The 15622-nt window shown below is 41.5% G+C and overlaps 1 protein-coding gene and 1 pseudogene across 1 annotated transcript in view; one reads left to right on the top strand and one right to left on the bottom strand.

The window, feature by feature from the left end:
- Positions 1-10525: 10525 nt before the first annotated feature.
- LOC118631053 lies at positions 10526-11419 on the bottom strand (annotated as a pseudogene).
- Positions 11420-13694: 2275 nt separating this feature from the next.
- Positions 13695-15622, top strand: part of SLC9A4 (solute carrier family 9 member A4) — a 68804-nt gene continuing 66876 nt past the window's right edge. Inside the window, exon 1 of the mRNA XM_036262459.1 lies at positions 13695-13950. Within this exon, the coding sequence (XP_036118352.1) occupies positions 13695-13950 (256 nt within the window). The remainder of the gene's footprint in view (positions 13951-15622) is intronic.

The following is a 15622-nucleotide window of genomic DNA, read 5'->3' as shown; positions in this document are numbered from 1 at the left end:
GCGTGGAGGTCGTAAAGACATGTCTAAGATCACACAACTTCAAGTTTCTCCCGTCTAAAGAAAACCTTATTTCCTTATGGAGCCTGTCTCGTTAGACTTGTGAGACCATGACCATGTCTATTCCAAAGCTGACATTCATGTCCACCAACCATCACGGTGCCTACCCTCTCCTCCCTGGGTGGGGACTTCCCCAGAGCGGACCGTAGCCCCCAGCAGATCTCTGTTTCTCCACAGCGGCAGAAGACTTTGGGGAGCAAGCACAGAGTTCAGCTTCTCTGTCCTGAAAACAGGGTCAAAGCTCTTGTCTTCTTTCCAGCTCGGGATGCAGGCTTTCAATTTAGGGCTTGACGTTCCAGAGCTCACTCCAAGGCCATCCAGCTTAATTGCTAGTTACGGGCTTGGAAAGCAAGTCATGTTTCTGGACAGCACTGACCAGCTCTCTACCACTGCTTTCTTCTGCTTCTTCTTTCTAAAAAAAGAATAGAAATTTCAGTCTCCACAAAATAACAAGAGTTCAAGGGCAAGCAACAGATACTTCAGTACCAGACGTGCTACACAAACACTTTCTGGTAAAGTGGATCACAGCCACACACTGCGGGGAGGAAGGAAAGGTGTGCTGATCATTTTGTTTGAAACTGTTCTGAGAGACAGATGACCTCCTCATTCATCGTGTGCAGGCACCGAAGAGTCGGCTTTGCTCCGGCTTCTTTTGGAGCTCTTCTAAGACAAAAGTTGCCTTTGGGAAACTGAAGGAAAAAGGGAAGAAACCAAATCCCCAAATTCTGCTTTAAAATGCACACAAATGAAGCCCTGGGTGATGGGAGCCCTGCTCGGTGCTCCTTTCTCAATCGGTCTCACGAGGGTGGACCAGACATGGCCACTGAAATGATTCGGGACCCACTGGGGAGAGCACAAAGGTCATTCCTTCCCACCACTGGACTCTGAGTAGATGGGTTTCCAAGAACAGATGACAAGGATCACAAGGACTGTTGGGATCTGGCAGCAAAAAGGATCAGAGCAGACCAGGTTTCTACTGCCAATATAATTTCCTGGACAATTAGATCAAAAGACTCAGGTAATTCAGTAGATTGCTACTGATCTAAAATTCCAGAATAATTCCTTTAATTCTCTACTTTGCAAGTGAAAGTTGGTTTTTATTCTTCCCTTCACATAGAAATCTCTTTTTTCTATGAACAACTATACACAGGTAAGTGTCCTGCATCCTGCGGTGCCCAGAGCCCTCATCAATTCACCTTTCTCAAGGAATTGAGTTAACCAGTAACTACCATTTGGACCTTATTACAATGTGGGCACATCAGGAAGAATTTGTTTCAATTAAACTGAGGGGATCTAACTAAAAGGCTCCTTCTTAACAACTGCCCTGACCCTTCCTAAATGTCTGCATCTTCTTTGTTCTAGTCAGGAAAACTTTCACGACCCAAAATGCATTATTAAAGCATCATATTCTCTTCCTGCTACACACTCTCCTTGCTACGCCCAGCACATATGACAGCTAATGCACCATGTACGTTGAATGAGGTAGGAAAGGCCTCCCCCTTCCTTAACCACGTTCTTACTTAGTGCTTCTCATATACCGGGAACCATTCTAAGCAGTTTATGAATATAAAGTCATTTAATATTCAACACACTTTTATGTTTATTATTTTCCTTACATAACAAGTAAAAAAACCAAGGCACAGAAAGGTTACATACCATTCCCAAGGTCACACAACCAGTTATAGTAGCTGGGTTTGAGCCCAGGTCTCTTGGCTCTAGAGCCTGTGTTGTTAACCAACGCACGGTATTGTCTCACTAAGAAGAGTTCTCAAGATACAGCTTTTCCAGCAGGACTTATTAGCTTGTCTTCCTCAATTTTGATCTTTGAAGGGAATAGGTTTTCTGTGAAAATTTAAAGGAGGAGTTTAATGTTTTCTTAATGAGGAAATTAGATTGTGAAAGAACTGAGGCTGGTGAGGAAAACTTTTTATTTCAGTATCTACCAATCAAGGGAAGTCTCTGTGTGCCAGGCACTGCTGTGGGCACTGCAGACTGGAAGGTGAGCATGCCAGGCCCTGCTAGGAAGAGCTCACCATCTGGTGGGAAGGGCAGGTGAACACAAGTCTGAGGAGAAGCTCTCTTCTAAGTGGAAGAAGGTGAGGTATTTTTTCCTGAGTCCTAAAAAACCCGAATGTATTACTCAGATGAAGGGCAGTGATAGCAGATAGGATGAGCCTATTCTAGTCAAAAGAAGCTGAGTTTACAATCATGCAGATTTGAAAGGTTTCTCCGAGATGGTGGCTGAGTAGGTGGCTCTTGCTCTCAGTGCCTCCCAGAATCAAACTGAAAATTATAACTAAACTGGGGAACAAGCACCATGAATTACCAACTGTAGACTATCTGAAGAGGAGATTTTTAACTAAGGACTGGCAGAAGCCACCTTGAAACTGTTTTAGAAAAGTTGCTGGCAGCCAGGTGTGGTAGTGTCTGACATTGGCTGGCACCAGAGAACGTCCCAGGAGGACTGGAATGCGCATACCCAGTGACCAGCTTTGGAGAGCATCAGAGCAGGGGTCACAGGAGCATGCCAAGAAGACATCACAACAGACACTAAACCCTGCTGAATCAAACACATTTCTTTTTCATTCTTTTCTTTATTATTTTCTTTTTTCTTCTCTCTTTTCTTTTATAGTTATTTATTTTCTGTTCTAATTCTATTTTTTTATTTTCTTGTTCTTTTTTCCATTTTTCTTTCCCTATTCCTTTTATTTCTTTCCTTTTACATTTTTTTCCTTTTTTTCATTCTTTTTTTCTGTCTTTTTTTATTCTTTCTTTACTTATTCTTGTTTTATTTTTGTTGTTATTGGTGGTGGTGTTTAGTTTAGTTTTGTATTATTTTTCCTGTCAGCACCATACTATTACTTGCACGATGTGGTCAGGGCTGAGCTTCACTATCAGCCAGCCTGAGGTCCAGTCCCACCCATGAATAAACCAATAGCAATCAAGACCCAATTACAACAGGAGAGCTCTCATTACCCACACAAGGGACATCTTTAGAGCATCCGGCTTAGGAGATGAAGAAAACTGCACCACTGGGTCCCACAGGACACCTACTAATAGGGTCACACCATGAAGTCTGGAAGTCCATTTAAAACATGGAAACAAACACAAAGATACAGCTAAAAATGAGGAGACAAAGAAATAAGTCCCATATGAAGAACAGGCATAACCTCTAGAAAAAGAGATACATGAAATGGAGATAGGCAATATATCAGGTATAGTGTTCAAAGTAATGGTTGAAAGAATACTCAGAGAACTTAGTCAGAACTATAAGAAATTTAGTGTGAACAACAGCATAAAAAAGGATATAAAAACCATGAATAAGTACCAGTTAGAAATGAAGAATACCATATTTGACATCAAGAATACACTGGAAGAATTAAAAGTAGGTTGGGTGAAGCACAGGATCATATCAGTAATTTGGAATACAAAGTAGAAAAAAATACCCAAAGAGAGCAACAATAACAAAAAAAAAAGAATTAAAAGGAATGAGGACAACCCTGACCAGTTTTCTCAGTGGTTAGAGCATTAGCCCATGAACCAATGAGTCGCAGGTTGGATTACAGTCAAGGGAACATACCTTGGTTGTGGTTCGTCCCTGGCCCAGGTCAGGGTCGACACACCAGTTGATATATCCCTCTCACATTGATGTTTCTTTTTCTCTTCCTCTCTCTTCCTCCCTCCCACTCTATTTGAAGGAAAATAGAAAAATATCTTTGAGTGAGGAATAAAATTAAAAAAAAGAATGAGGACAGATTTAAGGAAACTTTGGTACAATTTGAAACATAACAATATCCATAACATAGGGGTAATAGAAGGAAAAGAATGTAAGCAAGGGATAGAGACCCTGTTTGAAGAAATAATGGCAGAAAACTTCCCTAACATGGTGTAGGAAAATGTCACAGAAATTCAGGAAACATGGAGAGTCCCAAAATGATGAACCCAAAGAGACCCACACCAAGACACATCATAATTAAAATGGCAAAGGTTAAAGATAAGAGAGAATCTTAAGGGCAGCAAGAGAGAGACAGTCAGTTACCTACAAGGGATTTCCCATAAGGCTGGCAGCTTATTTCTCAACAGAAAGACTTCAGGCCAGAAGGACTTGGCATGAAGTATTCAAAGTAATGAAAGGCAAGAATGTAAAACCAAGATTACTCTATTTAGTGAGGCTATCATTTAAAATAGAAGACAAAATATAAAGCATTTCCCAGACAATAAAAAGGCTAAAGGAGTTCATTACAACCAAACCAGCACTGCAAGAAATGTTAAAGGAACTTCTTTAAGAAGAAGATGAAATAGAAAGAGAGGAGAACATGGCTATATAGAAATAAATGAAAATAAATAACTACCTATCAATAATAACCTTAAATGTAAATGGGCCAAATGTTCCATTCAAAAGACATTGGGTAGCTGAATGGAGAAGAAAATATGACCCACATATATGTTATCTACATGAGACTGACCTCACAACAAGATTCACACAGAATGAAAGTGAAGGAATGATAAAATATTCCATGCAAATGGAAACAAACAAACAAAAATGCTGGAGTAACAATATTTATATCTGACAAAATAAACTTCCAAACCAAGGCAATAACAGGAGACAAAGGAGGTCACTACATAAACCTAAAAGGATCAATCCAACAAGAGGATATAACCCTGATAAACAAATATGCACCTAATATAGGAGCACCTAAATATATAAAATAACTCTTGGTGGACTGTAAGGGAGAGATAGACAGCAATTCAGTCATATTAGGGGACTTTAACACCCCATTGTCATCACTGGATAGATCTTCCAGGCAAAACAATCAACTAGGAAACAGTAACCTTAAATGATCCTCTACATCAGATAGGTTTCACTGATATTTACAGAACATTTTATTTCAAAGTAGCAGAATATACATTTTCTCAAGGGCACATGGAACATTCTCAAAGACAGACCACATGTTGGGACACACATTAAGTCTCTACAAGTTAAAGAAAATTGAAATCACATCAAGCATCTTCTCAAATCACAATGGCATGAAACTGTAAATCAACTACAATAAAACACTCAAAAACATCAAAACACATAGAGACTAAATAACACATTAAACAATAAATGGGTTACAAATGAGATTAAGGAAGATATAAGAAACTACCTGGAAAAAAACAAACATACAACAACCCAAAATCTATGGGACAGAGTGAAAGCAGTCCTGAGAGAGAAGTTTGTAACAGTGTAGGCCTGCAAGAAGCAAGAAAAATCTCAACTCAACAATCTAACCCTACTGCTAAAAGAACTAGAAAAAGAACAACAAAAAAAATCTCAAAGTAGAAGGAAGGAAATAATAAAGATCAGAGCAGAAATAAATGACATAGAGACTAAAAAATATATAAAAGATCCTTAAAACTAAGCTAGTTCTCTGAAAAGTATACAAGTTTGATGAACCTTTAGCTAGCCAGACTCATCAAACAACAAACAAATAAAACCCAAATAATAAAATCATAAATGAAAGAGGTGAAGTAACAACTGATATCACAGAAATACAAAGGATAGTAAGAAAATAATATGCCAACAAATAGGACAACTGGGCAAAATGCACAAATTCTTGGAAACATACAATCTGCCAAAACTGAATCAGAAAGAATCAGAAAACCTGAATAGACCAATAACTAATAAAATTGAAGCAGTAATTAATAACTCCCAGAAAACAAAAGTGGTGGACCAGAGGGCTTCACAGGTGAATTTTACCAATATTCAAAGAAGAACTAACACCTATCCTCCTCAAACTATTCCCAAAACATTCAAGAAGAGGGAAGATTTCCAAGCCCTTTTTATGAAGCCAGCATTATCCTAATTCCAAAACTAGTTAAAGACACTACAAAGAAAGAAAATTGTAGACCAACATCCCTGATAAACATAAATGCTAAAATTATTGAAAGGACATTAGCAAATCAGATCCAGCAATACCTTAATAAGATCATACACCAGGCCCAAGTGGGATTTATTATGGGGATGCATGGTTGGTACAATATTCACAAAACAATAAATGTGATACATCACATTAACAAAATGAAAGAGAAAAATCACATGATTATATCAATAGATGCAGAAGAAGCATTCAATAAAATGCAGCACCCATTTAGGATAAAAACCCTCAGTATAGTGGGAATAGAGAGAGAGATCATACCTCAACATAATAAAGAACATATATGAAAAAACTACAGCCAACATCATACATACCCAATGGGCCAAAATTAAAAGCAGTCTCTTAAAATGAGGAAAAAGACAGGAATGTCTGCTTTCATCACTCTTATTCAACATAGTATTGGAAGTCTTAGCCACAGTGATCAGACAAGAAGAAGAAATAAAAGGCTTTCAAATTGGAAAGGAGAAAGTAAAACTATCACTATTCATAGATGGCATAATAATGTACATAGAAAACCCTAAAACTCCACCAAAAAAAAAACCCCAAAAACCTACTATGTCTAATAAATGAATTCCACTAAATAACAGGATAAAATAAATATCTAGAAATTGGTGGCATTTTTACACACCAATAATAAACTACCAGACAGAGAAACAAAGAAAACAATCCCATTAACTACTGCAACAACAAAAAATAATAATAATAAAGTACCTGGGAATAAACTTAACTAAGGAGTTAAAAGACCTGTACTTAAAAACTATAGAACATTGAAGAAAGAAGTAGAGGAAGATACCAACAAGTGAAAGCTTATACTGGATTCATGGATTGGAAGAAATAACATCATTACTTTCCAGGTCCCTTAGGATATAGGAACCTGGAAAGTATTATCCTAAGTGAAAGAAGCCAAGCAGAAAACGACAAATACCACATGATCTCACTTATATACGGAATATAATGAACATAACAGTCTGAGGAATACAGTAGACCCAGAAACATGGAAGTAGGGCACAGACTGACATCCCTCAGAAGAGGGGATGGGGGGTGGGAAGAGATAAACCACAGAACTTATATGCATGTATGCATGACAAATGGACATGGACAACTAAGCCGGGGACGGGGCGGGGGTGGGGTGGGCAGGGGGGTGCCAATGGGGTAAAAAAGGTGAAATATCTGTAACAAAAAAATAAATAAAAAATTAAAAAAAGAAAAAGAAATAACATCATTAAAATGTCCATTCTACCCAAAGTAATCTGAAGATTTAACGCAATTTCTTTTTAAATACCAATGACCTATTTCACAGATCTAGAACAAATATTCCAAAAAATTATATGAAAACACAAAAGATCCTAAATCATCTCAGCAATATTGCGAAAGAAGAACAAAGTTTCAAGGAACCAAACTACACTAGAAATCCCTTGTAATCAAAACAGTCTGGTACAGGCACAAGAAAGGGTATATAGACCAAGGGAACAGAACAGAGAGCCCACAAATCAACCAATGCCTACATGGTCAGTTAATATTTGACAAAGCAGGCAAGCACGTGTAACACGGTAAAAGCAGTCTCTTCAATAAACGGTGGTGGAAAAATGGGAGCGGAACATGCAAAAAAAAAAAAAATTTAAACTAGACCACCAGCTTACACTATACACAAGAATAAACTTAAAATGGATAAAAGACTTTAATGTAAATTGTGAAATCATAAAATATCATAGCCAGTAAAATCTCAGATATCTTGTGTAGCAATATCTTTGCTGATATATCTCCTCAGGCAAGGGAAATAAAGGAAAAAATAAACAAAAGGGACTACATCAAACTAAAAACCTTCTGAACAGCAAAAGAAGCCATCAACAAAATGAACAGGAAACCCACTGTATGGGAGAACACATTTGCCAATGATACAGCTAATAAGGGGTTAATTTCCAAAATATATAAAAAAGTTATACAACTCAACACCAGGAAGACAAACAATCCAATTTTAAAAATGGGCAAAGGACCTGAATGGATACTTCAAAGATGACCTACGAATGGCCAATAGACTTATGAAAAATGCTCACTATCACTAACCATCAGAAAGATGCAAGTTCAAATCACAATGAGGTATCACCTTATACCCGCCAGAATGGCTACCATCAATAAATCAACAAACAAGTGCTGGTGAGGACAAGGAGAAAAGGGAAGCCTAGTATATTGCTGGTGGGCATGCAGACTGGTACAGCCACTATGGAAAACTGTATAGAGTTTCCTCAAAAAATTAAAAATGGAACTGCCTTTTGACTCAGCAATCCCACTTCTGGGAATATAGCCTAAGAATCCTGACACACCAATCACAAAGAATATATTCATCTTTGTGTTTATAGCAACACCATTTACAATAGCCAAGATCTGGAAAAAGCCCAAGTACCCATCAGTGATGAGTGGATAAAAAAGCTATGGTACATTTACACAATAGAATACTATGTAGCTATAAAAAAAAAAAGACACATTCATCCTTTGTGACAGTTTGAATGAAACTGAAAATTACTATTATTTTTTTTTGTGGTACGTGCTCCTAGTGGGAACCGAACCCGGGATTCTGGTCTGCAGGTCGACGCTCAACCGCTGAGCCAAACTAGCCAGGGCTGGACCTGAAAATTATTATGCTAAGTGAACTAAGCCAGTCAGAGAAATACAAATACCATATGATCTCACTTATATGTGGAATCTAATGAAAAATATAAACTGATGAACAAAATAGAACCAGATGCATGGACACATGGGACAGACTGATAGATATCAGGGGGAAGGAGGTGGGAAGACTGGATAAAAGAAGGTGAAAAGATTAGCCAAAGAAGGTATGTACATAGCCCAGGGTCACAGACAAGTGTGGTGAGGGCCAAAGCAGGGAGGGTGTGCACTGGGTGGAGGCCAGAAAAGAACGGGGGGTGGAGGAGTTTGGGACATCTGTAATAGTGTCAACAATAAATAAAAGAGAATGAGAAAAAATTCAGTCTGACTTCAGAACTATAAAAAGAAAAACAAAGAAAAGAAAAGAGAGGCTGCTCCCAGGAACTGTCAGTGTTTTTGAACTCCTGGAGCTGGTGGGGTAACAGCAGGCGCCTTGGCTCGCGCTGGAGGGGACCAGTCCGAGGAGCTTCGTGTGTGTAGGTCGTTCGTTCGTTCGTTTGCTCGTTTTGCCATAACTAGTTCCTGTGCCACCGCCTCCACGAACCCTCCGTTCGCCTGGCTTCCTCTGCATGGGCTCTGACCGTGCTCGGGCTGCCTTAACCCTGCCTGCGGCCACCTCAGAGCGGTCCTCTCGGGCAGATGTCCCCGAGCCAGTTCATGGGTGTCTGTTGTTGCAGCACTGGCTTCTCGGCGTAGATGGGTGGGACGTGCGAAGCTGTGCTCGGCTCCTCCACGTGCTCTGCATCCGGCTCGGAGCCAACGGCCTGGGGTCTCCCGCCGGGCCGCGCCCCTCTTCCCTGCCGGGGCTGCAGCGACTAGGGCCGCCCACATGAAAGCCTCCCTCTCCCCAGCTCCGGCTTTCAGAACAATATTCCGTCACAGATGGCAGTCTCTCTACCGTCCTCTGCTCTAGCTTTACCAATGGCTCCTGCAGTCTCAAGCCCTGCAGTCTCCGTGTGGCTGGACTCCGAGTCTGCAGCTCTCCTCCTGCCGGGCAGCACGAAGCCCCGCAGGGCAAGGAGAGAGCGGGCTCCCAGAGCTGTCCTGCTGGGTGTCTGCGAGCATGAGGGAGCCAGTGCCCTGCCGCGCAATGTGGACGGACAAGAGGACAAGAGAGAGGGGGGAGGACCCTCTCTCATACACTTGCTAAAGCGTGGCGATCCCACATGGCTTTCTAGACGGCATCCCACGTGGCCAAACAGCCAACTGTGCTTTCTTGTGAAGCCACGGCTGAGTCACAGGGAGCTAGCCTGTCCTGCCTCACTGCCTACCTTTTCAAACAGTTTTATTGAGATATAATACTATGTGATTCACCCAGTTAAACATTACACAATTCGTCCATTTAAAGTGTACAATTCAGTGTTTTATAGTATGTTCAGAGTCATGCAACCACAACCATGAATTCAGAATATCTCGTTAACCAAAGAAAACCTCCTCAGCCATGGTCACCCTGTACTTTCCTCTTCCCCAGGCCTGGACAAATAGTCTGCTTCCTGTTTCTGCGCACGGCCGTATGGACAGGCCACACAGCCAGTCTCACGCGCCTGGCTGCTCCCACTTAGCACAACTTACCATTACTCTTTCAAGTTCATCCATGTTGTAACATATTAGCACTTCGTTCATGTATGATAGTTCCCATTTTATTCGTCCAGTCAACAAGTGATGGACATTTGGCTTGTTTTCACTTTTTGTCCGTTATAAATGATGTTGCTATAAGTATTCATGAACAAGTTTTAGAGTGAATATGTATTTTCATTTCTCTTGGAGATATATAGATATATATGAAATAGTTGGGGCATATGTTAGTTCTTGGTTTAATAGTTTGAGAAACAGCCAAACTGTACCATTTTATTTTATTTTATTTTTTTAAATTTAATTAACTGGCTTTATTCACTTTTTCTTGTATAAAATTATGTGGTGGCCACAGCTGGAGCCTGGGTCCTCTGCACAGAAACTCTGGGGTGGGTCTTTACAAGATGGTCGGTGAATTCCTGACAGGGAGACTTGGTGCACACAGTCTCCTTCCAGAGGTCGGGGTGAGATAGCTGTAGTCTTAGAGAGGGCATCAAAGGCGGCCTTGGCAAAGTTGCCCAGGTGGCAGTGCAGCCCTGGCCGCGGTGTAGCAGTGGTCAATACCAGCCATCAGCAGCAGCTTCTTGGGTCAGGGGCTGAGACTCTGCCAGCGCCCCTGGGGTGGGGATGAGGCGCACCTGTACAGAGCCACAGCGGCCAGTCACCTTGCAAGGGACAGTATGGGGCTTGCCAATCTTGTTCCCCCAGTAGCCTCTCCGCACAGGGACAATAGAGAGCTTGGCTAGGATGATGGCCCCACGGATGGCAGTGGCTGCTTCCTTTGAGCACTTAACACCCAGACCAACATGTCCACTGTAGTCCCCAATGGCGACAAATGCTTGAACCGGGTCCTCTGGCCAGCATGTGTCTGCTTTTGCCTGGGCATAATCTTCAAAACCTCATCTTTGAGGGATGCCCCCAAGAAAAGTCAATGATCTCGGATTCCTTGATTGGCAAGGAGAAAAGATAGATCTCCTCCAGGGACTTGATCTTCATGTCCTTGACCAGGTGGCCCAGCTTGGTGACGGGGATGCACTCCTTGTCCTCCACCTTGCCTCCGCGAGCTCCGCGGCCACGACCCCGGCCCCGCGCGACCTCGCCCCGGATGCCGCTGCCAAATCCTCCACGGAAGCCTCCGCGGCCTCCCATTCCAGGGCCCCCCGGGTCCCCGGGCCCTTCCGCAGCACCGGCGTCCTCCGCCATTTGGTGTCTCCTCAGGAAAGAAGCCAAACTGTACCATTTTAGATTTTCACTAGCATTTTGGAGCCCCACAATATTCTTGCCATTATTGGTAGGATTGGTTATTATCTGGCTTTTTGTTTTGTTTCCGACTTTAGCATTCTAGTGGGTAAGAAGTAATGTCGCATTGTGGTTTTGATGTGTATTTCCCTAACGAATCATGATGTTGAGCTTTTTTTCATGTATTTATTGACCATTTGTATATATTTTAGAGAAATACCTTCTTAGATCCTTTACTCATTTTTCACTTGGGCTGTTATTCTTTTGATTACTGAGTTGTAAGAGTTCTTTATAAATCCAGGATATAAATCCTTGTATCAGATAGGTGATTTGCAAGTTTTTTCCTATTCTTTGAATTGTGGGTTGTTGTTTCTTTTCTTTTCTTTCCCCATTGTCTTAATAATATAGTTTGCAGCAAAATTTTTTATTTTGATTAAGTTTAATTTATCTGTTTTTTTATTTTATTGGTTGTGGTTTTGCTGTGTATGAGAAAAAGCTTTGCCTAATCCATTTGTGAGCTTTTGATTCTATTATGTTACTAAGACGTTGCAGCTAGATGCTAGCCCTCCTTAACGCTTCCTGCCTCACTTTTTCAATGCTCTTTGTTGAGCTTGTTGATGGGAAATTATCTACACTCACTAATATCAACTAAGAAAAAAAATACAAATCATCCTATAGTTTGCTATAAAGAGGTATTGAGATAGAGGTAGAGAGGTAAATGAGATAGCTCATTTTCTATTGAGCACTGTTTGTCATTGCAATAGTGTTCTTATTTCTCATATAGAAAAATGTGATTTAATATGTTTTTTCATTAATTTTTTTAGAGAGAGAGGGAGAAAGAGATAGAAACATCGATGTGAGAAACATTGATCAGCTGCCTCCTGCACGCCCCCTACTGGGGATGGAGCCCGAAACCCTGGCATGTGCCCTGACCGGGAATCAAATAGGTACCTCTCTGTCCATGGGACGTTGCTCAATCCACTGAGCCACCCTGACTGAGCAGAAAAATAATGTCATTTAAAATAATAAAAATGAACATTTATTAAGGGCCAGATAGACTACCTGAATTACTTTGTTTATCCTCCCCCTTTTTATATAAGGATACTTTGACAGATACGTAACTGGCCAAGGTCACCTGGCTAGATGCAGAACTAGGGGTAGACCCACAGAAAGCATCCCAACGTTCTTTCGTAAACTCTGTTGTGCTGCTGCTTTTGAACAAATACACCTTAATAACAAAACCCTTTCCACTGGAAAATGTGGATGTGCCATGGAGTGTCCCTAACTGGGTTTACATTGACTCATGGAGCTTGCCCTTCTGCTCATTGTTTTTTTCTTACTTCTGTGTAAATTTTACGGAGAACCGCAACTTCATTCTTTCTTTGAATTGCTGCTCAGGGAATCCAGTAATGAGCTAAGCTTCCTCCCCTTCCTTCTCCTCTTCCTCTTCCTCTTTCTTCCTCATTATGGAGACTGTATGACCGAGGGTGCCAAGACATTCCTGGTGCACACCTGTCGTCTGGCATATATTGATAGCTTTTTTCACTCTCAAAAGTGCCCCGGTTCAGATAATGATTCCATGATCACCTTCATGGTTTGTCATTCAACATGCCAAGGTGTCCTACTAGGGCTGCCCACTAGGTGTCAGCAGTGTAACCCGCAGAGAACACTCGGGGAAAATCAAATCAGGGCAAATAAGTAAGTGCGGTTCAAGAGCCACCTGCAGCCTTGGCCACTCAGAACAAATGAGAGAGCAGGGGGAGGAGAGAAGGAGCAGGTGCAAGACAGGTAGCTCCTGACTGGGAGCTGGTAGAGGGAGGATCCCCTTCCTGGTTAGGACTCCGGTGATATCTGAAGTGAGCACGTGGTATCCTTTTCAGTTTTCACTCACAAGACCAAACCAGTGTTCAGTGAAGTGAGCAGAAGCTTTGAAGAAGAGATATTTTCCCCTTCACAGACTGATCTTCAAATCACAATCAGAAAAGGTCACGCAGGTAACTCCCTGAGCTTGAACAAATCTACCGAATGTTTGAGGCAGAAGCTGAGTTGCCTGAACACGAATCTTCTCAAGGCTCCTTGAGAACATCTCCACTCAGAACTCAATGCCGCACTCGGACTCTTCTCGGAATGGCCCGCGGACTGTGCGCATGTTCCTCTTGCCCAGGTGGATGCCGGTGTCCTCCGGAGCCCTCTGCGCTGCAGGGGTGGCACACAGTGGCACGCGTGGGGGCAGAAGTGCACATCATGGCTTTTCAGGTGTCCGTGCTTTTTCGTCCTTGGAATTGGTTGCTGTTGCTAGCAGTCCTCACGTGTTCTGAAGCAACTTCTGATTTTAACAAGCCCACAAGTGCCAGTGCCCAGCATGAACCTGGCATTCGGTTTGCTGCTGCCAGCTCAGAGCTGGACGAGAGGATAACTGTTTTTGCACTGGATTATGACTATGTGCAGATTCCTTATGAGGTCACCCTCTGGATACTTCTAGCATCCCTTGCCAAAATTGGTAAGTTCCCAAACTCCGAGTCGGGCAAGTTGTTTTCCACATGAGGTACTGTCTGTGAAAATGCCTTACAGATGGGGAATGAGTATTGTAACTGCTACTGCTATTTCATCAAACACTCTGTTCCCTGGACTCAAGAGGAAGCCATGCAGCTCTTTATAAAGCCATTTAATGCTTCAGAATTGTGCTTTGAAATGTAAAGCATACCTTTGGGTTCTGGGTTCTTTTGATTTCTTTTCATTTTAGTGTGACAATCATGTGACATTATTTGGCATGCAAAAATCTCAAGATTCTGTGCTTTAAAAAATTCTGTAGAGTAAAGCATATAGACCTCAGAACGATGGCCGCTGGGGATTTTGGGAATCAGATCATGATTCTTCTGTAAAATATTCTTCCTTCACTCTTGGCCATGTAGCCGGGGCTTCATCAATGGCTCCCATTGTTGATTCTTTGGAAGTGGACTGTGCTCCTTGCAAACTCACAGAAAGCAAGGAACAAGACAACTCGGTGATGGGATATGGGGCACATGAGACGATCTCTGTCAGTACAATAATGATTTACAACTGAGCCAAATGAAACCAGTGGGGCACCTACGCTTTCCTCTGTGAAATACAGGGAATCCAAGTTAATGGATTAAATTCTAATCCAGGTTCTTTGGGCCAAAACCAATGTGATGGTTTACACTCTGTGATTACTTAATTCCTAACTCCATGCCCTTATCTCCTTAAAACCAGCTTATTAGAGCCCTGGCTGGGGGCTCCATTGGTTGGAGAGTTGACCTGTACACCAGAAGATTATGTGTTTAATTCCCAGATAGGGCTCTTTCCTAGGTTGTGGGTTCTTTAATCTCTCACATAAATTTTTTTTCTCTCTCCCTTCTTCTCACTCTAAAATCAATAGAAACATATCCTCAAGTAAGGATTAAATATAATAAATAAAACCAGCTTATTTGAAAGAGTAAAATTGATACTATTTTAATTATTATGTATAACATGTCTTTTGCCTTAGTTGTGAAATTGTTCTTTGAATAGATAAATTACTTTATTAAAATCTATGATGCTCATTTATATTTTCCCTCTAGGATGGGCATAAAATATGGGTTGAGCCATGAGATCTGCCAGATAATAGCTTGGCATTAAGACTGGGCTCTGTCTAGTCATCTAATGCCCCCTGGGTGCTGGGGGCACTGGTGTATTAATCAGGTGTTCTACATAGCTGCTATTCATTTTGAGCTAGTAAGGTACGAAGAACAAATGCAAATAATTGTTAGCTTGAAGAACTCTTGTGTAATTTGTCAAATGGTTAAATTACACAAAGGGTCTCACATTATTTCTAATAAGGGCTCAAATAAAAATGGCTTTCTAAAGGGGAAATATTCTCCGCTCAGAGCTAAGGAACTAACATCTTTCAGGCAACCCCAAGGACACTGAGCACATTCCAGGTGATCTCACGTGGCTTTTCAGGTGTCCTTTGTCAACAGTGCTAGAGATTCTCCCTGCCCCACCCCTTCGGGAATGGGTGAATGTTCTGGGGGTCGGGAACTAGCTCTGTCACTGACAGATGACTCACTTTGTCTTTCTAAGTCTCAGTTTGCTCATCTGTAGAGTTATTTTTAAGACCTCTTTTTTGGTGCAAATAAAGACTTTCCCACCTTATTGATGTTTAGAGAGAGAGC

Source organism: Molossus molossus, unplaced genomic scaffold (assembly GCF_014108415.1).
Source record: "Molossus molossus isolate mMolMol1 unplaced genomic scaffold, mMolMol1.p scaffold_m16_p_15, whole genome shotgun sequence".
In the NCBI taxonomy this organism is placed as follows: Eukaryota; Metazoa; Chordata; class Mammalia; order Chiroptera; family Molossidae; genus Molossus; species Molossus molossus.
Note: the sequence above shows the minus strand (reverse complement) of the source record. Positions and strands in the feature narration are given on the sequence as shown.